Source organism: Notamacropus eugenii, chromosome 4 (assembly GCF_028372415.1).
Source record: "Notamacropus eugenii isolate mMacEug1 chromosome 4, mMacEug1.pri_v2, whole genome shotgun sequence".
Taxonomy (NCBI): domain Eukaryota; kingdom Metazoa; phylum Chordata; class Mammalia; order Diprotodontia; family Macropodidae; genus Notamacropus; species Notamacropus eugenii.
This window is the reverse complement of record NC_092875.1, coordinates 67,535,129-67,559,566: the sequence shown is the minus strand read 5'-3', so window position 1 is coordinate 67,559,566 and position 24,438 is coordinate 67,535,129. Positions and strand designations below refer to the sequence as shown.

General features: G+C 43.8%; 1 protein-coding gene across 1 annotated transcript in view; it reads right to left on the bottom strand.

Moving 5' to 3' along the window:
• Positions 1-3,722: 3,722 nt before the first annotated feature.
• The window catches only part of IQCN (IQ motif containing N), a 59,379-nt gene continuing 38,663 nt past the window's right edge, over positions 3,723-24,438 (bottom strand). Inside the window, exon 3 of the mRNA XM_072601655.1 lies at positions 3,723-12,225. Coding sequence (XP_072457756.1) covers positions 3,799-12,225 — 8,427 coding nt within the window. The 3' untranslated portion in view covers positions 3,723-3,798. The remainder of the gene's footprint in view (positions 12,226-24,438) is intronic.

The following is a 24,438-nucleotide window of genomic DNA, read 5'->3' as shown; positions in this document are numbered from 1 at the left end:
TCTAGGGATGCTAAACTATTATACCTCTAAAGGTAATGAGTTTGTATCTATTTATGTATGAGTGCAAAGGATGTTTTCCTCCTTTCTTGTTCTTTATGTTGCTTCATATCTTAATTAAATACTTTCTTACTCTGAGATTTATATGTACCTTATATTGTCTGATAATGAAGTGTGGTAGATAGGGACTTGAACTGAGAATTGTATAGTTGGTTACCCAAAAGAGCCACACTGACGCTAGGGATAAGCAATGGATTCCAGAATTACATAGGCTTCCTGGTCCTTCTGTCACATTTCTTTGATTTGTACTGGTGATCTCTCACATTATAGTGATTCTGGAGACACAATATCCTACCTTGAAGGGCAATTAGCTGCTTGATCATCCTTGAATGGTGAACTGGGACTTGAGACTACAGTTCTTTCATTCAGAAAGAACCTGTCTTTCTGGTATAGAGGGCAGGCACCACCCACAGGTAAGGGACTGATGGTATTGCTACAGTCAGTTTTACTATTTTATAATGCACCTGTCTCTTACATGAGCAATGGAGGAGGAAAGACAAGTGGTTGAGCCTCAATCATTGCTTATGTGCCTCCCAGAGACAAAGAATAACTCAGTGCAATCTCAGCATAGGTCACCAGGGGGCACCCTGACCTTAGGCCACCAACCCTAGACCTCTTGAGAACCCCCTACATGTACAAATTTAGGTTTCTAGTTTTCACATATGTGCACCTACTGGAAAGTATTCTCTTCCTCCTCCCATTATCCGCTTGGGTTCTATTCAACTTGGCCTAGAGTTTAAAGTGGAAAGCCAGTTAGAAACTCTGGACTATTCCACACCCAATTTCTGACTCACCTTTTTGGGTTGGGTCTCTTTGGTGACAATTATACAGGTGCAAAGTCCTCTGTGGTTCTGCATTCCTAAAACACTAGTGCTGATGAGTTTATTACCTCCAACAGTCAGAGAATGAACACAACTAGCCCAAAGCAAAATCATTTACTGAAATGGCAAACTGAGAGCAGTAGCAAAATAACTCAGTGTTCTCATAAACTTCTCCCCAAAATATTTTCTGGTAGAGAGGCACAGTCATAGGTGATACATGTGGCCAGGGCAATTATTACCTCTTATCCTACAGGATCCTAGCATCCTCATGCTGTGGAGCACTTATGTTGGGCAAATCTCTCTGTTGGTTTCCCTAGGCTTATTTTTCCCTATAGCTTCTCTCTCTGCAACAGTCCTCTTCTGGGTAAAGTGCCTCCTCTGCAAGGATGTGCTGGGAAATGCTTAACAACCAGCTCTCCTGGGGGAGAATGTAAGCACAGCACACTATTAAGCTTAATATGCGTTGTTAACATTATCTGTCACTTTCTTAAGTCTAGACCAGGGGTCAGCAAACTACAGCCAGGGGGCCAAACCAGCTGGCCACCTGTAAGCTAAGAATGGTTTTAAAGAATGACATATGGTCTACACAAGCAATTCTTTTTTAAAAATTATTTTGTTTTCAGTGTTCTACAATCACTTCCATATAGCTTAGATTTTTCCTTCTCCCTCCCCCTCCTTCACCTTCCCTCCCTACTCCCTCCCCAAGACAGCATGCAATTTTAAATAGGTTCTACACATACATTCCTATTAAATACATTTTCACCTTAGTCATGTTGCATAGAAGAATTAAAGTGAATGGGAGAAACTATAAAACAAAACAAAAGATAATACAAAAGAAAATGGTCTGCTTCGTTCCACGATCCAATTCCATAGTTCTTTCTGTGGATGTGGAAGGAATTTTGCCTCAAGAGTCCATTGGAAATTTTTTAGGTCCTTGCATTGCTATGAAGGACTGAGTTAACCAGAAAAATTCCTTGCACACTGTGGTTGTTGCTGTGTACAAAGTTCTCCTGGTTCTGCTTCTTTCACTTAGCATCAGTTCATAAAAGTCTTTCCAGGCTTCTCTGAAGTCTTCCTATTCATCATTTCTCATGGCACAATAGGACTCCATTACATTCATATACCACAACTTGTTCAGCCATTCTTCTATTGATAGACATCCCCTTGATTTCCAGTTTTGGGCCACCACAAAGAGAGCTGCTATAAATATTTTTGCACATGTGGGACCCTTTCCCATTTTTATGATTCCTTTGGGGTAGTCCTAGAAGCGGTATTGCTGGATTAGACAAGGAATTCTTAAACTGTGGGTTGTGACCCTATATAGTGTCAAGAAAAATTTGGCAACAGTAAGAGGTTTCTGACTGCACAATGACCAAAAATTAAATCAAAATCAAACAAGTAATGAATCCAAGGTGTTTTTTTTTTTTACCAGCGCTTGCTTTTATTGCATAGGGCAACTTCACCGCAGCCTTGGTTCTGAACAGAAAGAAGGCAGACTTTGCACTGGGCATGCCATGATGCTCCGAAGTACCAACAAATGCTGCCAGAACACAAAAAGGGGTCACAAGTGGAGAAAGTTTAAGAAAACTTGCTTTAGACCAGTGGTATCAAACTCAAATAGAATTGGGGAAAGGGGAGAACTAAATGGTACATGAGGATTCCTGCCACAGATTATTTTATTAACGTAGTTTTAAAATGTAGTATTATCCATGTTTTGCTGTATTTTGTAAAACATGGGCATTGCTGTTGCGTTTGACACCTCTAATAGTTCGTTCAGTAGTGACCAATTTTTTCATGACCCTATTTGGGGTTTTCTTGGCAGAGATACTGGAGTGATTTGCCATTTCCTTGTCCATATTATTTTACAGATGACGAAACTGAGGCAAGCAGAGTGAAGTGACTTGCCCAGGATCACACAACTAGGAAGTGTCTGAGGCTGGATTTGAATTCAGGTCTTCCTGAACTCCAGACCCAGGGCGCTATCCAGACCACTACCTAGCTTCCCTTCTCTGGTCTGGACAACCAACAAAACAATAAACCAAACCTCAGTTTGTAAGATTTGTGGGGTGTAAGTTCTGGAGAGTCCCTTAGTTCTGGTACACCCCAGCTCCTAGAGCTATCTTAACTGCTCCTGCTCTGAGGGTATTGAGAAGAGGGGAGAAGAGACAACAATCTACTCCCTCCCCTTGCTGCACTCTCCAAGGGAAAGATAATTCCCCAGCAACGAAATCCTCTCTTCAGAACCTTCTCTTTTATCAAGCCACCAAATGCTTCCAAAGTAGCTCAGTAAGTACTTCATCACAGGAGTCAAGACTGGACAGCTGTCTCGATCTTCTTCCGGGCATGGTGGCTCATCATTCAGCCCTGGAATCTTTGCTTCGACTCCTGGCACATGTACGTTGCCACAGATGGGGGTGACCGCCCCCCCCCACCACACCCTTTATGAAGCTGGTCCATTGCGTGCCTCTCTGGGGTGGGTGGGACACCTCCCGGATTACCCTGCTGACCTGGTCTCCCATGGTTTCCCAAATCAGAACGGTATCTTGTTTAAAAGTGTCTACTCTTAGAGAGACCCTGCACGAAATTTTGTCTCATCCTCTTAATCTCTGCAGCTTCTACCACTCACCCCTTTGCATTTTGGGGAGCTATCTGGCACCACCTAGACGGAATTACAGAGATTTGCAACTAAGCAGGTGCTCTGCCGGGCCTTATTCCTAGCTAGACCTCAGGTGCCCTACAACCTTCCAGTGATCCCCTTCATTCTCTTCCACTTAGCCCAACCCTAATAGACAGACTAGGATCAAGGCACTGGAAGGCTTTATTAGGTCATCTCAAGAAAGGCTTCATCCTCCAGAGCCACCATTTCCCCAGACTCCCTCCCCTCCCCCCCCACCCCCCAGGGGCTGAGTGGCTTAACGCTCTAGCCTGGGGCCAAGGTAGGGCCCAGGAGCATGACTTTCTCAGTGAGATTTTTGCGGGTGATGAAGCCCCTCCAGAAAGCCTGCAATAGCGTGGCCGCTGCCTGCTGCTTGTTCAGGGCTTGCCGAGCCTGGTGGCCCCTCCAGAGAGCCTGAATCAACACGGCTGCCTTTCGTGCATTGGGTGGCTGGCGAGACTTCCGGCTGGAAGATGAGCTCACCCTCTGCCCAGGCAGGCCCTCGTTGCCCCCGCCAAGGCCATGGAGCAGCCTCGTCTGGAACGTGCGCTGGCAGATATGGCAGGTCCTGGTGTTGGGCTGCGTGAGCAATGCCAGGCAGGTGGGGCCTTTCTCGACTTTCCTCTGTAGGCTCTGACAGAGGACACAAGAACGTGGATGGCAGGACTGGAAGCAGCGGTGGGGCGGGATCTTCTTGTCTGAGAGTAGGTCCACTGCGAACCCCCGATTCACCAGCTTTTGACGCGTGCGGAAGCTTCTCCAGACGGCTTGGATCTTGATAGCTGCTTTCATGTCGTGGACCAGAGACTTCCGATTCTGGAAGCCTCTCCACCTGGCCTGGATGAGGGTGGCTGCTTCATGCTGTACTTTCAGATGGTTACGGGCTTTGTAGCCCCTGAAGGCGGCTTGGATCACGGAAGCCGCGCGTTGTTGCGCTGCTTCCGATATTTCTGGTTGTCCGCTACGGCCTTTTCGTGGAGGACTAGGGATTTCTTTCTCTGAACCTGAACTCGTTTTAGCTTTGCTACCCCCAGACCCTTGTTGTACAGCGCATTGATTTACCTTTTGGGTCATGAGTCCCCAAAGTGCATTTGGGATATCCTTACTGGCGCCAGATCCCTGATTAACAATTGGCACCGCTCCACTGACCGCAAATGCCTGTTGTATGCTTGGTGGTCCTGGACTAACTGGGTATTGCAAAGTCCCGTGTGGAGTCACTTCGCTGATGAGGGGACTCCCATGGAGTAGGGTCATCCTACTGGCAGGGGAGCCCTGGTACACACTTGGGGGTATTCCACTAGCTATGGATCCCTGGGGCACTCCACTTTCCGGGAACCCCTGATAGATACTTGGTGTTACCCCACTGGCCACAGATTCTTGACTTGGGGCTACTCTTATTACTCCACTGGCCGTAGATCCCCAGTTCACACTCTGGGCCATTCCGCTGGCCATGGATTCCTGATGCAGCCTTGGGATTCCTCTACTGGCTATGTGTCCCTGAGTCACACTTGGGACTACTCTACCAGCCGTGGGTCCATGATGCATGAATGGGGCTATCCGACCACCTGCAGATCCCTGATGTATACCAGGGGCTATGCTCCTGGTCGCAGATCTCCAACTTGTTGTAGGTGGGGTCAGCTCAGTGCTCAAGAATTCTTGATGTGCATTTGGGACTGTCTCACTGACCATGGATTCTTGATATACACTTGAGGCTATGTTAGTGTTCTCCCATCCCCAGTTCACATTTGGGGCCCCTGTGCTGGTCATAGATCTCTGATGGCCACTTAAGATGTCTTCACTGGCCACAGACTGACCACCTGTCCTTGGGGTTAACTTACTGGTCATAGGTCCTAAACTTACACTCGGAACTACCCCACTGGTCACAGAACCCCAATTCACAGTTTGGACTGGCCCACTTGGCATCGCTCCCTGACGTACATTTGGGGCTACTTTATTGGTCACAGATCTCAAATTTGATTTAGAGGCTACTCTACTGCTCCTGGATCCCTGATGTATACTTGGGGCTCCTCCAATGGGTACAGAACCCCAACTTACATTCTGAGTCACCGTATTGGTTTTGGATTCTTGAAGTACATCTGGAGTCACTCCAGTGGTCCCAGATTCTAGATGAACACTTGGGGCCACTACACTAACTTTGGAACCTTTATGTACATTTGGGGCCACACCAATTACCACACTTGGAACTGCTCCACTGACCACAGGCCCCTGGTTTATATCAGGGGGTACTCTACTGGCAATTACATTCCTATTCTGTGTTGCCCTATTGGGTGCAGATGTCCAGTGTACATTTGGAACCACTCCATTGACCATGGCTGATTGATGTACGCTTGGGGATGTACCTTGATTTATATAAGAAGCTATGCCTGTGGCCTCAGACTCCTGAACTACATTGGGATCCTCTCTGCTGGGCATAAATGTATAGAATAGGCTTGGTACCAACTGGTTGGCTGCTAATCTCCAATGTACTTCTGGGGACTCTGGCTTGGATACAGGTCCCTGATTGACATTTAGGGTCACCTCATCAAACAGAAAATCTTGTTTCAGACTTGGAGTCACTCCACTGGCCACAGATCCCTGATTCATTCCAGAGTCATCCCCAATAGGAATAAATTTCTGGAATGGACTTGGAATGAACTGTCTGGCTGCGAATCTCCAATGCACTTGTGTGGAAACTGGTTTGGGCAAAGGTCTTTGACATACAGTAGAGGCCACTCTACCAGTTATATATTCTTGACTCATGTTTGGAATGGCTTCACTGACCACAGATCCCTGAGGCAAACTTGGGGCTACTGTACTGACTCTAGATACCTGAAGCACCCTGCTGACCACAGATTCCTTATGCACAGTTGGGATCACTCCATTGACCACAGTTGTCTGAGGCACAGTTGGAAGCCTCTCACTGACTACAGACCTTTGTTGAATACTGGTGGCAACCTCACTGACCACAGATTCCCAGGGCACATCTAGGGATACCTCATTGAACTTGGGTCCCTGGTGAATATTTGGGGCTATTTCAATGGCTCTAGTTTCCCTATACCCATTTGGGGCTAGCTCACTGATCCTAGATCCCAAGTGCACCTTGGATACTACCTCCTTGACTTCAGATTGCCAGTTCACACTTGGAGTCATCACACTGACTCCAGATCCCTGACTTGCAGTCCTCTCCTTACCTACTGGTCTCCTGGGTGAACCTGGAATTACCTCCTGGGACAGATGTGGTCCCATCCTGTAGCTCATGAACTTCTGGCCTGCATGAGGTTCTACCTTTGTGGACATGGAGCATTGGTGCAACTTTGGATCTTCCCAACAAACTGTAATTTCCTGGGCATCATTTTGCCCCTCACCACAGATTGAAGAACCCACAGGTAGGCTTAGCATCCCACCTGTAGCCATGGATTCCTTATGTAGATTGGTTGGAGGCCCCCTGGAATTATTTGGGGTACTCTCAGTAGTCATAGATTTCTGATACATATTTGGGGGCACCTCAATGACTACAGAATCCCAGGGTATGCCTGAATCCACCCTGGAATTCATGGATCTCTGATATAGATTGTGGGTTATCCCACTGACCAGGGACTCCTGCTGTAGACTGGGGATAACCTGAGTGGCCGAAGGACCATGGTGTAGATTCAGGGTTATCCCATTGGCCAAAGAACGTTGATAGAGACTTGGGGCCTCTGCACTGACTCCAGACTCCTGGTGGAGACTCTGAGCCATGCTTCTAGTAGTGGACACTTGGTGTGTCTTAAGCTCTGACTTGTCCCTAAACACCTGTTGTATACTTGAGGTTAATCCACTAGCCATGGACCTCTGGCATAAACTAAGGGGTAACTTACTGGTCATAGAGATGGGGTGTAGATTTTGCTCCATTCTACTGGCTTCAAACACTCGGTGTAGACATGGGGTCACCTCATTGGCCACAGATGTCTCATATAGATCTGAACCTACCCCACTGGGCATAGGTGTCTCAGGTGGTTTCTGATTTATCCCACTGCTAATAGATATCTGGTGTAGATTTGGATCCTCTCCAAGACTCAGAGACATAGGCCCCTGCTGTAGGTTCTCAGTGGCTATACTGCTCCCCAACTGCTCACTTGGATTTGTATTGGCCAAACTGTGTGACTCCCAGTGCATGCTTAGGGATGGAGCATTGGGTCTCAAAGTGTGTTGCAACATTGAACCAGTGGTTTGGGATACCTGGTGGAAGTCTGGAGCTGGTATCCTAGGGATAGGTGCCTGGGAGAGACTTAGGACTGCTCCATTGGCCAGCTTTGAATGTACCTCATTGGTTGTGGAGCTCCAGGACAGACTTCTGGTTAATCTATCAGAAGTTAAGTTTTGTTGTGAACTCAGAATCTTAATTCCTACAGGTGTCTGTGATGCATTCTGGCCTAAAGTGTTGGCTACAGATTCCTGAAATAGGTTTGAGGCCACATCACTGTTCATGGATGCCTGGTGTAGGTCTGGAGACATGCCACTGATTACCAAGGTTGGATCTAGACCTGGAACCAGTCCACTAGCCACAGACCCTTGTTGTAGATTTGGAGTTGGTGTCACCCCGTGAGCCACAGATGTCTGGTATAGCCTTGGCACTATGCCACTGACCAAAGACTCCTGGGATAGATTTGGGGCCACCCCATTGGCCCCAGACATCTGGTACATATTTGGAGATATAGCAGTGGTCATAGATCTGTTATAAAGACTTGAGGGCACTCCACTGATTATGGATACCTTGGAGAGATTTGGGGTAACTCCACTAGCTACCAAGGCCTGGTTTAGACTTGGAATTACCCTATTTTCCATTGATTTCTGGGGAATACTCTGGGCCAAACCACTGGTCTCAGGCCCTTGATGTAGAGCTGAGATCTCTCTGGCCACAGATGCCTGGTATAAACTTGGGTCTATCTCCCTGTCTCTAGGATCCTGAAATAGACTTGGTACCACCCCACTGGCTCCTGAGACTGGACCTAAGCTTTGAGCCACTCCTTTGTCTACAGATGGCTGGTGCAAATTTGGTGTCACCTCACTGACCACAGGTGGCTGATGCAAACTTAGAATTACCCCACTGGCCATTGGTCTCTGATGTAGAACTGGTGTTACCCCACTGGTCATGGGTAGTTGTTGTAATCTTGGGGTCACCTCATTGACCACAGATGTCTGATGTAGGCCTGGCTTGACTCCACTGCTCCCATTTTCTTGGGACAAACTTGCTGTCTCCCCACTGGCCATAGGTGGCTTATCCAGAGTAGAGGCTATCTCATAACCTGGAGGGCCCTGCAACAGACTTCGGACAAGTTCACTGGCCACAGTTCCCTGAGGCAGATTTGAGGCCATTTCACTGGCCGTGGACCCCCAGGGCAGAATTGAACCCAATCCATTGGGCATGAATACTTGGTGGAGACTTGGTCTAGCTCCTGCATTGACCTCAGAATCCTGATGAAGACTGGGGGCCATTCCCCCAATCACGTTGGTCTCCACAGGTAGCAATGTCTCTTCATGTAAGATTTGCTGCCAAGGGCTCTCCCTTGGGACAACAACTGATGGGTTGGGGTTTACTGAGAAGATAGTACTCTCTGCCTCTCCCAAGTCTACCTGACTTGTGGCTTGTGTGATCCCACCTCCCACTTCCCCTAGGGGTGGGCTTGAAGAAGCTCCCACATCAAATGGTCTTGCCATGGCTGCCAACACACCTTGGGATAAAATCTGGCTGAGGACAGTTCTCAGCTCCCCCTGTGAGAGGGCCTGGTTGAGGGCAGCCCTCTCATCTTTGGTCAGAGCTTTGTCCAGGGCTTCCCCAAGCTTTCCTTGGGACATAGCTTTGGCTACCTCTGCCCGCAGTTCCCCCCGAGACAGGGCTCTTGAAACACTTGTCCCCAGAGCCCCGCGAGAGAGGGCCTTAATCAACACTGGCCCCAGCATCCCTTGAGGCAAAGTCCTGGACATGCTAGGGCCCAAAACTTCTTGAGAGAAAGCATTGATTAAAGCTGCTCTCACCTCTTCCTGACAGAGAGCCTTGGACAGCACGGTGCCTAGCTGTTCCTGAGAGGACTTAGTCTTTGCCACCTGAGGCCCTCCCAACTTATTCTCATTTGCCACCTCTGGAGCTGCCGTTATCCCTCCCTGGTCTTGGAGAGCCTGAGCTTTGTCTTTCCAGGATACAGATTTAGATATGAGTGACCCTATCTGTGCCTGCAATGGCATCTCTGTCCCTGTGGTCCCTAGTTGGACTTGGGGTGGGATTTGAGGCTCTAGATAGGACTGAGATAGACCCTGGATTGTCTTGATCTTCAAATCACTCTGAGATGGGACTTGAGTTGCCTTAGCCTCCAAGTATTCATGGGATGGGACCTGGATTGCTTTGGCTTCCAGATATGTCTGAGATGGTATCTTGATCACTCCAACTGTGGAATGTGTCTGGGAAGATGACTCGTTTACTCTAATTGTGAATGATGCTGAGGATGGTGTCTTGGTCACTCCAGCTGTGGAATGTGTCTGGGAAGAGGATTTACTCACTCTAGATGTGGAATATACCTGAGAAGGAGCCTTGGTCACCTCAGCTGACAGATGTGACTGGAATGGGGCCTTGTTTTCTCCAGGTGACAGATGTTTCTTACTTGAGATTTTGGCTGCTCTAGCTGTGGATTGTGCCTGAGATGGGGCCTTGGTCCCTTCAGCTGCCAGATATAACTGGGACAAGGTTTTGTTTGCTCTAACTATGGGGTGTTCTTGGGTTGGGGCCTTGGTCATTCCTCTTGCCAGATTTCCCTTGTATGAGACTTTGGTCACTCCAGCGATGGGTTTTGCCTGGTGTAAGATCTTGTTCACTACAGCTGCCAGATATGACTGGGATGAGGCCTTGGTTGGTCCAGATGTGGGTTGTGCCTGATGTAAACCCTTGTTTGCTACAGCTGCCAGATGTGACTGGGATGAGGTCTTGGATGTTCTAGACATGGGTTGTATCTGGAGTGGGGCCTTGTTTGCTACAGCTGCCAGATGTGACTGGGACGAGGCCTTGGCTGTTCCAGACATGGGTTGTTCCTGGAGTGGAGCCTTGTTCACTACAGTTGCCAGATGTGACTGAGATGAAGCCTTGGTTGTTCCAGCTGTTGGACGTTCCTTGGATGAGACTTTGGTTGATCCAGCTGTGAGGTGTGCCTGGGGTGGGACCTTGGTCCCTTTAGCTGCTAGATTTGCGTGAGATAGGACCTTGGTCACTCCAGCTGTGGAGTGTGCCTGGGGTGGGGCCTTGGTCCCTTTAGCTGCTAGATTTGCGTGAGATAGGACCTTGGTCACTCCAGCTGTGGAGTGTGCCTGGGGTGGGGCCTTGGTCCCTTTAGCTGCTAGATTTGCGTGAGATAGGACCTTGGTCACTCCAGCTGTGGAGTGTGCCTGGGGTGGGGCCTTGGTCCCTTTAGCTGCTAGATTTGCGTGAGATAGGACCTTGGTCACTCCAGCTGTGGAGTGTGCCTGGGGTGGGGCCTTGGTCCCTTTAGCTGCTAGATTTGCGTGAGATAGGACCTTGGTCACTCCAGCTGTGGAGTGTGCCTGGGGTGGGGCCTTGGTCCCTTTAGCTGCTAGATTTGCATGAGATAGGACCTTGGTCACTCCAGCTGTGGAGTGTACCTGGGGTGGGGTCATGATCCCTTTAGCTGCCAGATTTGTATGGGATAGCACCTTGGTTTCACTAGTTGAGACCTGCGTCTGAAATGGGGTCTTGGCTACTTCAGCTACCAGATTTGCCTGAGATGAGACCTTGGTCACTCCAGCTATGTGTTCCTGCAGAAGGTTCTTGGACAATCTAGCTGTGGATTGTGCCTGGAACAGGGCCTTGGCCTGTCCAGGTGTGGGATATATCTGAGAAGAGGTCTTGACCATTGGATCTGTAGGATATGTTTGGGGTGGGACCTTGATCTCTGTATCATTGTAATGTCTGTGAATTTTAAAGGTCTCATTTTTACGCTTTAGCTGATCCTGGGACTGTATCCAGTATGCTTTGGTCTCTAGATATGACTGGGAAAGTTTCTCAGGGGTTGGAATGTCCTCTTGCTCCTGGGAGACTTGAGTCCGTTTGTCCACTGTACTTTTGGCAGGATGGAGCCCAGTGGTAGAGACCCCTAATTTCTGCTGATGGAAATGTTCCAAGGGTCTCCAAAGCTGCTTCTGGTCCTTACTAGTCTCAGTCACTGTCTCAGAGGTGATTATATTCTGTGAATGAGAAGTCCTTCTGAAGACACGGATCTGCTTCTGTGACATGCACCCCAGCTCCCGAGTGGATTGCAGACGGTGGACACCAAACTGATGCCAGGCACTCTGTACAGCCTCAGCTGCCTTGCTTGCCTCTGACTCCATGCACATCTTCTGTCTAAGATGGTGGCCTCGCCAGGCTGACTGGATGATTGTGGCTGCTTTGGTCAACATCATATCCATCTCATCTACCAGAACATTACTAAAAGGCCGGGTTTTGGAGTTACACCTGAGCATGTAGGGCTGGAGATAGTAGGTGGGGATCTGATGGAAAGTATTTTCTTGCTGCAGCTGAACCTGGACAGCTTGAGCCTTTTGGTTCAATGGGGGCTGAGGAGGGCAAGAGTCTTGAGTGCGACTTAGCCTTTGACCCTTGGATTGTCTTGGTTCCTTTATATTCTTGGTAAATTGGGAAGTCAGCCTTGCCTAGAAGAATGTGTAATAATAATCATATTAACATCAGACATTTATATCATACCTTAGGTTTACAGAACAATTTATATGTGTCATCTCATTTCATCCTGACAATCTCTTGAGACTAGTTCTACAGGAATTGCATCCATTTTATGAGTGAGCAAACTGAGACTGAGAGGAACTAAGTGCATTATTTACCTATTCTCACACAGTTATTAAATGCCAAAGATGAAATTTGAACCTATGCCTCTCCTAACTCTAAGTCCAAGACTCTCTCCACTGCACCATTTTCTCAACTCTTGTTTTCCTCTATCTCCCTGCAGTCTGACATTATTGACCACTCAGTTTATTTTTGATCATAGAAGTAATAGAGAGCTATTGGAATTTACTGACTGGCGCAGTTTGACTTTCACTTTAGGAAGATCACTTTGGCAGCTGAGTATAGGGGGGATCTAAGTGGGGAGAGACTTGAGGCATAGAGACCTGGCTAGAAGGGATGAGGGTCTGTATCAGAGTGGTGGCAGGGCCAAAGGAGAGAAGGGAATATATATGAAAAGTATTATGAAGGTAGAAATGACAAGTTGGCAACAGATCAGGCATGTGGTGTGAGTGTTTTGAATTATACTGGGAGGGTGGGGGTGTCTTAGACAGTAACAGGGAAGAGGGAAGTATGGGTGGGTGGAGGGAATGAATTCAGTCTTGGATATATTGAGTTTGAAGTACCTATGGAACAACTAGTTTGAGATATCTTAAAGGTGATTTAATTAGCACTAGATATATTTGTATCTGTATACATAATATATGTGTGTAGATATACATATCTACATATACATATCTACACACATCAACATGTGGCTATATATGTAGATATATACATATATGTGCATATATGTATATATCTTATATGCTCCCCTAGTCGTATCTATTTATACCATCAATGCTAACATCTCTCATAATTTTATCTAAATATGTCATATATGTACATAATATATAATTTTATGTAATATGTGACATATTTGAGAAATCTTAAATATATGTATATAATGCACACACACATATATACATATGTACACAATACATATAGATGTATTATGTGTATATATACATATGTGTGTACATATACACACATATGATTTGAGGAGAGAGCACATAACACATAGCACCTGGGACACTCCTTTCTCACAAGAGGGACCCCCAGAAAAACTGTTTCAGGTTCAAGGTCCTCTGTGTATGTCTTCATCTACTCAAAATATAGCTCATAAGCTGCCATCTTTTGCTAGTCAGCCAGAGGACTTGACTGGTTCAAAGCAAAGCCAAATCATGCACTGGCGTAGAAAGAAAAGGGACATTAGAAAATTTCTTCCACAAACCTGGGATACCTTCTCCTACAAATGCATATATCATCAGTGGAAAGACCATAAATACCTAAGCCATACATGTGGAGAGATGCATCCATATGTGTGCATACACACACACACATGCTAAGTCTACTGCCCTGTGAATGCTGCTCTCTCGGGCCTGTAACTGAGTATTATCTCTACTTCACTTCACTAGGTATCACAACACCAATGCTCTCCATCTCTCTTAGTCTCCTGGACCTGTCTACTCTCTTCTAGGCTGGTTTTGAGGTCACTGACTGATCTGATTCCCTCCTACTGCCTTCTGGGCCTCATCTCCTTAGACCATCTACTCCAGTGTACTGAGTGTAGTTATTCAAAAGTGTCTTCCTGATAAAGGCAGACTGATAGCTCTTTAGACATATTTAGAGGATATAAGCCACCATACCAAGCTAACAAAAGGCAGACAGCATCCCCCTGGCTACAATTAAGTTTTTCTTTCTTAACCTCTTTGTCTGACATGAAGCTCACAGTCCTTTGTCACATCATAAATCAGGGGTGAGGAACCTGTGGCCTCAAGGTCGCATGTGGCCTTCTAGTCCTTGGATATGGCCTTTTGACTGAGTCCAAGTTTTACAGAACAAATCCTTTCTTTAAGAGGATCTGACTTAAGGTAAGAAATTCCCAAAGATATCTTCTGGTTTAGTATGCATATGAATTTGACCCAGAGAAAAAGGTATATGAAAAAGGCATCTTTTCTCTATCCACTGGATTCTAATATTCTTGCAATGATTATGTATCTTTTGGAGAAAAAACCAAAAAACGCAAACCCAAAAGCCCATCCTATAGCTTTGGTGGTATATTTTGGCCAATAGAAAATCTCAAATTCCCTGCAGATGCCTCCTAGCTAAGTCAATACAAAGATTTCTGGAGTACTGGTATCTCATATTGCTCTGCCATTATTTGCCCTGTTTCTTATGTTTCTCCTAGTTTCTGCATCTGCCTGTAATCATGACCACATTACCTTATTGATGACCTCCTGCCTGCCTAGATGCCTACTATTTCATATTCCTGATTCTCCCAGGTAAATCCCTTCTATATCCTGTGCTACTGCTCCAGGTCCCACTATTAATATGTTTTAATAATGCAGCTTTTGTCATGTTAGTTAAACTACACCAAAGTCTACAATGGCTTCCTATTTCTCAAAAGATCACAGAATTACAGGAAGAAAATGTTCTGTAGGTTAAACCTCAGAACAATGAAAGACACAGAAAGGTCCTTGGAACACAAAATGTCAGAGCTAGGAGGGGTCTTAGAACATGGAATGTCAGAACTGAGGCAGGGGTGCCCTTAGAACATAGGATGTCAGAGTTAAGGGGGTTCCTTAGAATATGGAATTTCAGAGTTAGGAGGGACCTTAGGACAGAAAATATCAGAACTAGAAAGACTTTTTGAAAACGGGATGCCAGAGCTGGAAAGGACCTCAGAGATTGTTTAAAAAAAAATAATTATCTCTTTTAAAAAAAAATAAATCATTGTAGGGGGCAGTTTAAAACCTAGAGAGGTTTACGCCAGCCACTTATACACAACAGACTAGAATTTGAAACAAAGAAGATGGATGACAGTATCTTAAAATGGTTCTTCTACCTAGGGAATTTTGTTCCTGGGCCTTCTCTCTCCCTTCCTCTTATATGAAAAACAAAAATAATCTTCAGGTTGAGAAAACTAGAGATCCTTAAGCCCAGCCAGCACTTAATAAGTTGTTGTTAACAATTGTTGATCAATTGATCTTTAATGGTTACATTTTGATAACTGGATATTATAAAAGAGCATTACAGCGACTTTGTGATCCTAAATCAGATAGAATCTCAATGAAAAAATTAGACTTCATTCCTAGGGGTATGAAGCTGCCTTCTTATTTACTGGCTGGTTATTCTGTGTTCCAAAAGACTTGAATCTTGGAGTAAAGACTCTCTTTTTGAAGAGGAAAAGCCTTTCACAGACAAGTTCCTGGAAACTAACAGAGGCTTCTTCTAAGGAAGCAAAACAATAGATAAGGGTTTATCCTTATTCTGATTACTGGGTAGGAGAGGACTTTGATTATCTAAAAGATCTCTGTTAAAAGCTAAGACAGATGTTGTTGAAGGCCCTTCTTCTTCTATGGGAGAAGAGGTCTCTAGGTCTTCATAATATTTTTCTTTGACCTCATCGGGGTTCATCATGGTGGGAGCATAGGCACTGATGATGGTGGCATGGCGTTTTCCTGCGATTGGCAATAGCATCGTCATGAGCCTGTCATTCACTTCTTTTGGCAGGCATACCAGCTTGCTGATTAGATTAATTTTGATTGCAAAAAGTACGCCAGCTTCACAGTGCTCACCTTCACTGTGCTCACTCCAGAAAAATGTGTATCCAGTTCCAACTTCAGTAAGCCCTGTTTCACTCAGGGCTGCTATTTGGTTGAGATACCTGTTGAGTTCTCTTGCAACAAGATCAGTTTGTCATTAAGGTTTACTGGATTTTGTGTTGTCTATAAGTGTGAGCACATTCCATGTGCCGATGGTGAGTGAAATCATCTTTGCAAATGTTTTTGTACATTTTGTACATTTTTTTGGTGGAATTCCCTGCCTGCTGCGGTAATCAGGCCAGGACTGGGTAAACATACAGTTTTTAGGGCATCTTTTCTAGCCTCCTTCCTCATGCCAGGAGGTGAGCAGTGCCATCCTTAAAAGACTGATGAGACACCCAGGGGGCTGCCGAATCCCTCTGCTTCTTCCAGTGAGAAACGACCCTATGGCTTGGGTCACTTGTGTGCATCATTATCATCAATGTGCCAAAACAGGACAAGGTTATAATTCTGGGTGACTTTAATGCTAGAGTAAACTCAGACTACCAGACTTGGCAGGGAGTCCTAGGAAGGAACAGAGTTGGAAACAGCAACAGCAATGGTCATTTACTGCTGAAGACTTGTTCATTGCATGACCTCTTGAGCAACACTGTTTGCCATTTACCTAAATGCACTAAAACTTCAGGGATGCACCCTCGCAGCAAACATTGGCATCTAATAGACTACGTGATTGTAAGGAGAAGAGAGAGACAAGATGTGAGAGTGATGAAGGCAATGTGTGGTGCAGAGTGCTGGACTGATCATAGACTTATCTTTTTCAAGCTACATATTCGCATTCATCAAAAGTGCCACTCCCAAGGCAAAATGACTACCAGAAGAATTAATATCAACACATTAGAGCTCTTCTCTGAGTGTAAACAGTTTGTTAATAACTTGGAGGGAAAATTGAGCCAACACATAATTGGAAACAGTGGAGCAGAAAAGGAGTGGGCAGCTTTCAGGGATTTGGTATACAGCACTGCATTTGCTCATCTGGGTCAGAACAATTTGCAAACTCCAAGACTGGTTTGATGAAAATGACGGGGAAATTCAGAAGCTGCTAAATGAAAAATGAGAACTCTACAGGATGTACCAGCAGGTTCATCCATCTCTAAGAAGGCAGCATTTAATTCCATCAAAAGTAAAGTACAAGAAAGTCTTAGAGAGATGCAGGATTCCTGGCTCAGTAAGAAGGCAGATGAAGTTCAGTTTTATGCTGATAATAATAATCCAAAGCACTTTTATGATTCCTTGAAAGCTATTTATGGACCAAAAACCTATGGTGCATCACAACTACTCAGTGCTGATGGAACCACATTGATTAGTGATAAGGACATGATCTTAGAGAGATGGGCTGAACACTTTTACAGTGTTCTCAGCAGATCATCATCAATCAATGCTGAGGCCATTGACAGTTTACCTCAGGTTGAAGTCAATCCCTCCTTAGCTGAACTTCCAACCAAAGAAGAGGTTTTGAGTGCCATTAGGCTCCTTTCATGTGACAAAGCACCTGGTGCTGATTCTATTTCAGCTGAGATTTACAAGGTATGGGGACCACTGCTCATACAAAAGCTGACTGAAATTTTCCAGGTTATATGGGAAGAGGAGGTTATCCCCCAGGAGTTCAAGGATGCCTTTATTGTCCATCTCTATAAAAGTAAAGAAAATATGTTGTCCTGCGACAATCACAGGGGGTTGTCTCTCTTAGTCACTGCTGGCAAGACTCTTGCTAGAATCCTCCTTAATAGGCTAATCCTTCACCTGGAAGATGGTCATCTACCTGAGAGCCAGTGTGGCTTCAGAAAGGGCAGAGGAACAGTTAATATGGTGTTTGCTGCCTGACAACTCTGGGAGAAATGCCAGGAGCAGAACAGAGGTCTGTACACAATGGTTGTAGATCTGACCAAGGCCTTTGACACGTTAGTTGTGAGGGCTTATGGAAAATTACGTCAAAATTTGGTTGGCCAGAGAAGTTCATCAGTATTGTATGTCAATTTCTTGATGGCATGCTTGCCCAGGTTCTGGATAGTGGACAATACTCTTGTGCCTTCCCAGATACCAGTGGAGTGAAGCAAGGCTGTGTGCTTGCTCCCATGCTTTTTAGCATAATGTTTTCAGTTATGTTGTCAAATGCTTTCAATGAAGATGAATATGGCATCAAGGTCAGCTACCATACTGATGGTAGGTTCTTCAATTTGAAAAGGCTACAAGCCAAGACCAAAGTGGAGGGAGCGTTGGTGCATGATTTTCTGTTTGCAGATGATTGTGTACACAGTGCAGCCTCTGAAGCTGAGATGCAACAACGTATGGATCAAGTCTCTGCTGCCTGCGCTAATTTTGACCTAATAATTAGCACCAAGAAAACACAGGTGCTCCATCAGCCACCACCACACCATCCATAAGTGGAGTTATCGATTACAACAACTGGAAAAGTTTTGAATGCTGTGGATAAGTTCACTTACCTTGGTAGTGTACTTTCCAGGGATGTACACATTGACAATGGGGTTGAGGCACACATTGTCAGAGCTAGCTCAGTGTTTGGGAGGTTCCAAAGAAAAGTATGGGAGAGAAGAGGTATTAGACTGACTACCAAACTAAAGGTCTACAGAGCTGTTGTGCTGACTTCATTGTTGTATGCCTGTGAAACATGGACAGTCTACCAGAGCCATGCTAGGAAACTGAATTGCTTCCATTTGAGCAGTCTTAGGAAGATTCTGAAGATCACCTGGCAGGATAGGTACCAGACACTGAGGTCCTTGGTCTAACTAAACTGCCAAGCATTCAAACTATTCTTCAGAGAGCGCAACTCTGATGGGTTGGCCATGTTGTTCCAATGGAAAATGCATGCTCACCAAAAAGACTATTTTAGAGAGAACTCGCATGGAGTAGGCAATCACATGGTGGCCAGAAGAAGAATACAAGGACACTCTCAAGAACTTTGGATTTGATTGTGTAACATGGGAGACACTGGCACAGGACAGCTCAGCATGGCATGCCTACATCAGAAAGGTGCTGTGCTCTATGAGCAAAGCAGAATTGAAACAGCACAAAAAAAACATAGAATGCTCAAATTTGGAGTATTCACTCCATATGTTCACATGGACTATCTGTGCTCAATCTGTGGTAGAGCATTTTGAGCTCATATTGGTCTAATCAGCCACAGTGGGACACACTGAAACTCAACTTTATCATGGTGATGTCATTTTGATCCTCTTCAAGAACAAAGGACAACAACCACCACCACGGGAGAATAGGTAGTACCACAATTAAGGATGACTATTAATGGTAGAAGCTGGATGTGGTGGTCTGCCTAACAATCTGCTGCCCACTGAAGCTGTGTAGGAAAAGGAGCAGTCACGACCACATTGTCCCAGAAAGCATCATCTAGCAGTCATCTCATGAAACTATCAGCAATAGCAGCATCTTCTTGAGATGATATGCCCTGGTCATATGCCCTGTAAATCTCATACATCGAGAAAACTGAGGGACTTGAGGGGATAAGGAGTGAACCACACTGACTCCCTCTTGTGACTCAATTCTGGAGCTAGCTCAGTTTCATTTCTTTTTTTAAAAATATTTTTTAAATATATAATTTATTTATTTTTCAGTTTTTTAACATTCACTTCCACAAGCATTTGAATTCAAAATTTTCTCCCTATCTCTCCCCATCCCCACCCCAGGGCAACATCCACCCCATCCACCCCTTCCTCCAGTCTGATCTCCCTCCAATTACTCACCCTTCTTCCATCCCCCTTCCCCTCTATTTTCCTGTAGGGAAAAATAGATTGCCTGTATAGCTTAATTTCCAGTGTCATGCTAAAACTATTTTTTAATATTCACTTTGAGTTCCATATTCTCTCCCTCCCTCCTCATGCACCCTCATTGAGAAAACAAACAATTCAATATAGGTCATACATGTATAACAATGCAAAGCACTTCCATAATAGTTATGGTGTAAAAGACTTATCACATTTCCCTCTGTCCTATACTGCCCTTCATTTATTCCATTCTCTTCCTTGACCTGTCCTCCCACAATAGTGTTTATTTCTGATTATCCCTTTCACCAATTTACTGTCCCTTCCTTATGTATCTTCCCTCTCCTATCCCCTTCCCTCTTGCCTTCCTGCAGGGTAAAATAAATTTCCATAGCCAACTGAGTGGGTGTTATTCCCTCCTTAAGCCAAATCCCATGAGAGTAAGGCTCACTTATTTCCTTTCATCTCCCCCCTTTCCCCCTCCATTGTACAAGTTCTTGCTTCCCTCTTGTATGTGAGATGATTTGCTACATTCTACCTCTCCCTTTCTCTTACTCCTAGTACATTCTATTCAACAATAAATTTTATTTTTTTTTAGGTATTCTCCCTTCATATTCAGCTCATCCTGTGCCTCTGTCTATGTACATATATACATATATGTACATACACATATATACACACAATACATATACACCCATGTACTTATACATACCTACACATATATAATATATACGTACACACATACCCATACATACCTACATATATATATATATATATATATATATATATATATATGTATATATATATTCCCTCTAACTACCTTAATGCTGGAAAAGGTCTCATGAGTTACAAATAATATCTTTCCATGTAGGAATGTAAACAGTTCAACTTTACTGAGTTCAAGGCTTCTCTTTCCTGTTTACCTTTTCATGTTTTTTTTGATTCTTGTATTTGAAAGTCAAATTTTCTATTCAGCTCTGGTCTTTTCGACAAGAATGCTTGGAAGTCCTCTATTTCATTGAAATTCCATTTTCCTCCTGAAGTATTATTTTCAGTTTTGTTGAATAGATGATTCTTCGTTTTAATTCTACTTCCTTTGACCTCTGGAATACCATATTCCAAGTCCTTCAGTTCCTTAATGTAGAAGCCACAATACTTGAATTGTTTCTTTCTGACTGTTCATAATATTTTCTCCTTGACCTGGGAACTCTGGAATTTGGTTACAATATTCTTAGGAGTTTTCCTTTTGTAATCTCTTTCAGAAGGTAATCAGTGAATTCTTTCCATTTCTATTTTACCCTCTGGTACTAGAACATCAGGGCAGTTTTCCTTGATAATTTCTCGGAAGATGACGTCTAGGCTCTTTTTTTGATCATAGTTTTCAGGTAAACCGATAATTTTTAAATTATTTCTCCTGTATCTATTTGCCAGGTCAGTTGTTTTTCCAATGAGATATTTCACATTGTCTTCTACTTTTTCATTCTTTTGGTTTTGTTTTATAATTTCTTGGTTTCTCACAAAGTCATTAGCTTCCATCTGCTCCATTCTAATTTTTAAAGAACAATTTTCTTCAGTGAGCTTTTGAACCTCCTTTTCCATTTGGCTAATTCTGCTTTTTAAAGCATTCTTCCCCTCACTGGCTTTTTGGGCCTCTTTTGCCACTTGGGTTAGTCTGTTTTTAAAGGTGTTATTTTCTTCAGCATTTTTTGGAGTCTCTTTTAGCAAGCTATTGACCTACATTTCATGATTTTCTTACATTGCTCTCATTTCTCTTCCCAATTTTTCCTCCACCTCTCTTACTTGATTTTCAAAATCCTTTTTGAGCTCTTCCATGGCCTGAGACCACTGCATTTGTTTTGGAGGTTTTGGATGTAGAAACCTTGACTTTTATGTCTTCCTATGATAGTATACTTTGTTCTTCCTTACCCAAAAGGATGGGAAAAAATACCTTTTCACCAAGTAAGTAGCCTTCTATAGTCTTATTTTCCCTCTTTTTGGGAGGGACATTTTCCCAGCCAGTTACTTGACTTTTGAGTCCTTTGTCAAGTAGAGGATATATTCTAGGAAACTGTAAGTTCTCAGTTCCTCCAAGGTGGCACAATCAAGGGAGAGGAGTTTACTCCTCTCCTGGCCTGTGCTCTGGTCTGTGAGCAATGACAAGCACTCTTTTCTGCCCAGGATCTGCAAGTAGCATTCCCTCTCCACAGCCACCACCAGCTCTACCACACCAGAGCTCTTCCTCACCCCAGGACTGCCACTCAGGACTCATTGTTTGAACCTAGTCCTGCATAGCTGGGAAGCTGAACTACCTGCTACCTCGAGACACTTGACTAAGCACCTAAGTTATGCTGACCAGAAACCTGATCAGATTCAAAGTTTGTTTCAAGGAGTTTTCTCACAATTGTATATTTCAAGCAAACCATGTGGCTCATCTGAAAACTGACATGAACTGATCAATAAGGTGTTGCTTCTGTGCTTTGACTGTTTACAGACACCTGGGTGAATTGGGACATTGCTTTTTCTGAATTCAGGAAATTATATCTGTCTGCCTCCCAACCTAGAAAGTCCATAATCTTTCATCTAATTAAAAATCAGATAACCTAATATTGTATTGTTTCCTCTTGGTTAATTAGCCTTATTTTATTCATTGTTTTTTAATGTATAAAAGTCTGTCTCCCCCTGTATTTGGGGTCCATCCCTAAGCTTAGGAAGGGGCCTGGTCCTGATTCATTGGTCAATTGGCATGCATTGCTTCATAAATCAATATGCCTGGAAGATTGAACCTTTGTTTCTTTAGTTAATTCATCTTTCACCCACCACAGTTTTTGGTGAGCCATGCTAGGTTGAGTCAGGACTCAGTCCCCAGATGACAGCCTTCTAGAAAAGCACCCTAGAGAGCTCTAGGAAGACTACCTTTGAAGGCTGGATTCCTACTCTTGAACCCATTTTCTTCTGAATTCTGGTAAGTAATAGAGTATTTTATTTTTTACTTTAAGGCTTGGAATTTGTCTCAGGGGTTGGAAAAGTATTTGTGTTTTCAGAAATAGTGACAAAAGATGGGTTCCAGCAGTCATAAGATAGCTGTCCCCCTTGGACAGATTTTTGATAGCATGGGAGCAGTAAATGTTTCATATTCCAGTTATGAGGACAACTAAACAACGTGCAATTGAGCTATGTGACATCTGGCATAAAAGTATGATAGATTCAGCTGATAATTTATTTTAATTAATTAGGTTCTTATCATTGCAAGTTAAAGAAATTAATAGTCATTAAAAATCTGATTCTAATCAGATGAACTTTTGGTTTTTCTGGGCAGCTTTAAGTGGGTTTCTGCCCACCTCCCCCCAAAAGTGAGAAAACTCCCCCCCAAGATCCTGTTTTCCTATCACTTTAGTTTTGTCCACATTGGAGTTACAGAAATTAATCAGATTATCAAAATTTCTAGAACTGCTAAGAACACCTTCGTGGATTTTGGAGGTTTAGAGATGAAGAAATTAATCATTTTAAGAGTTCAGGGGAGAACTTCTGGGACTTTGGGTAATTCCAGGAATTTACTTCCTTCTGAAATATCATACTGAGTGTTGGAGTAACACTCTGTAGAGTTTGTTTTAAGGAAAAATAAGAATTAAATTATGTAAATGTTTTAGGGATAAGCAGAATTTAGATTCCCCTCCCTCTGCCTCCCATTACATTAGTATAATGAAGGCAGGCAGTTAGTTTGAAAGCAACCCCAGAGTGAGAATAAAAATGTATACAGTTTGCATTTTAAAATTTATCTGAAACTTGAATATCTTACCTCTTGTTAATCCTTCTCTGACCATGAAAAGAGAAAAGATTGTTTAAATCAGAGACCACCTTCCATTCCAGTTCAGAGACTCCCTATGACTCTCCCAGCTTAGAGACTTTCCCCCTCTGACCCTGTTAACCCTTCTCATCTCAGATCAAATTCCCAAAAAAAGGTGTTGGGAAAAAATGCTGGAAAAATGCAAGGAAATCTGAGTTACATTCCAATCTTGGAAAATTGATTAGCTCTGTGATCTTAAGCAAGGTCTTAAGTCTTTGTTTCAGTTTCCTAATCTCTAAAGATGAAAATAATGATGGTACCTACTTTCCAGGGTTGTTGTGAAAATCAAAATGATATGATTGTGAAGTGCTTAACAGAGTGACTGGCATGTGGTAAGCCCTATATAAATATTGACTATTGCTGCATTATTATTATTTCTTTAATTGGATATAATTGTTCCATGCTTGATAACCCTGTACTATGTTTTAGATATGATTAGTAAAAAATGCTAGAGGGAATAAGATTAATGATTTTTTTATTATAGTTGGTCATTGTACAATGTTAACCGTGTACAATGCTCTCCTGGTTCTACTTTATTTTGCATCAGTGCGTGTAAGTTTTTCCATGCTTTTCTGAGATCAGTGCTTGTAATTTCTTGTAGCACAATAGTATTCCAATAAATTCATATACTGCAACTTATTCAACCATTCCCCAATTGATGGACATCCCCTCAATTTCCAATTCTTTGCTATCACAAAAAGAGTTGTTATAAATATTTTTTATAAGTGTAGTTTCTCTTCCCTTTTTAGGATTTCTTTAGGATATAGACATGTAGTGGTAATCCTGGATCAAAGGGTATGCACAGTTTGATTGCCCTTCAGGCATACTTCCAAATTGCTCTTCAGAATGGCTGAATTAGTTCATAGGTCCAATAATCCATTAATGTCCCAATCTTCTCATACT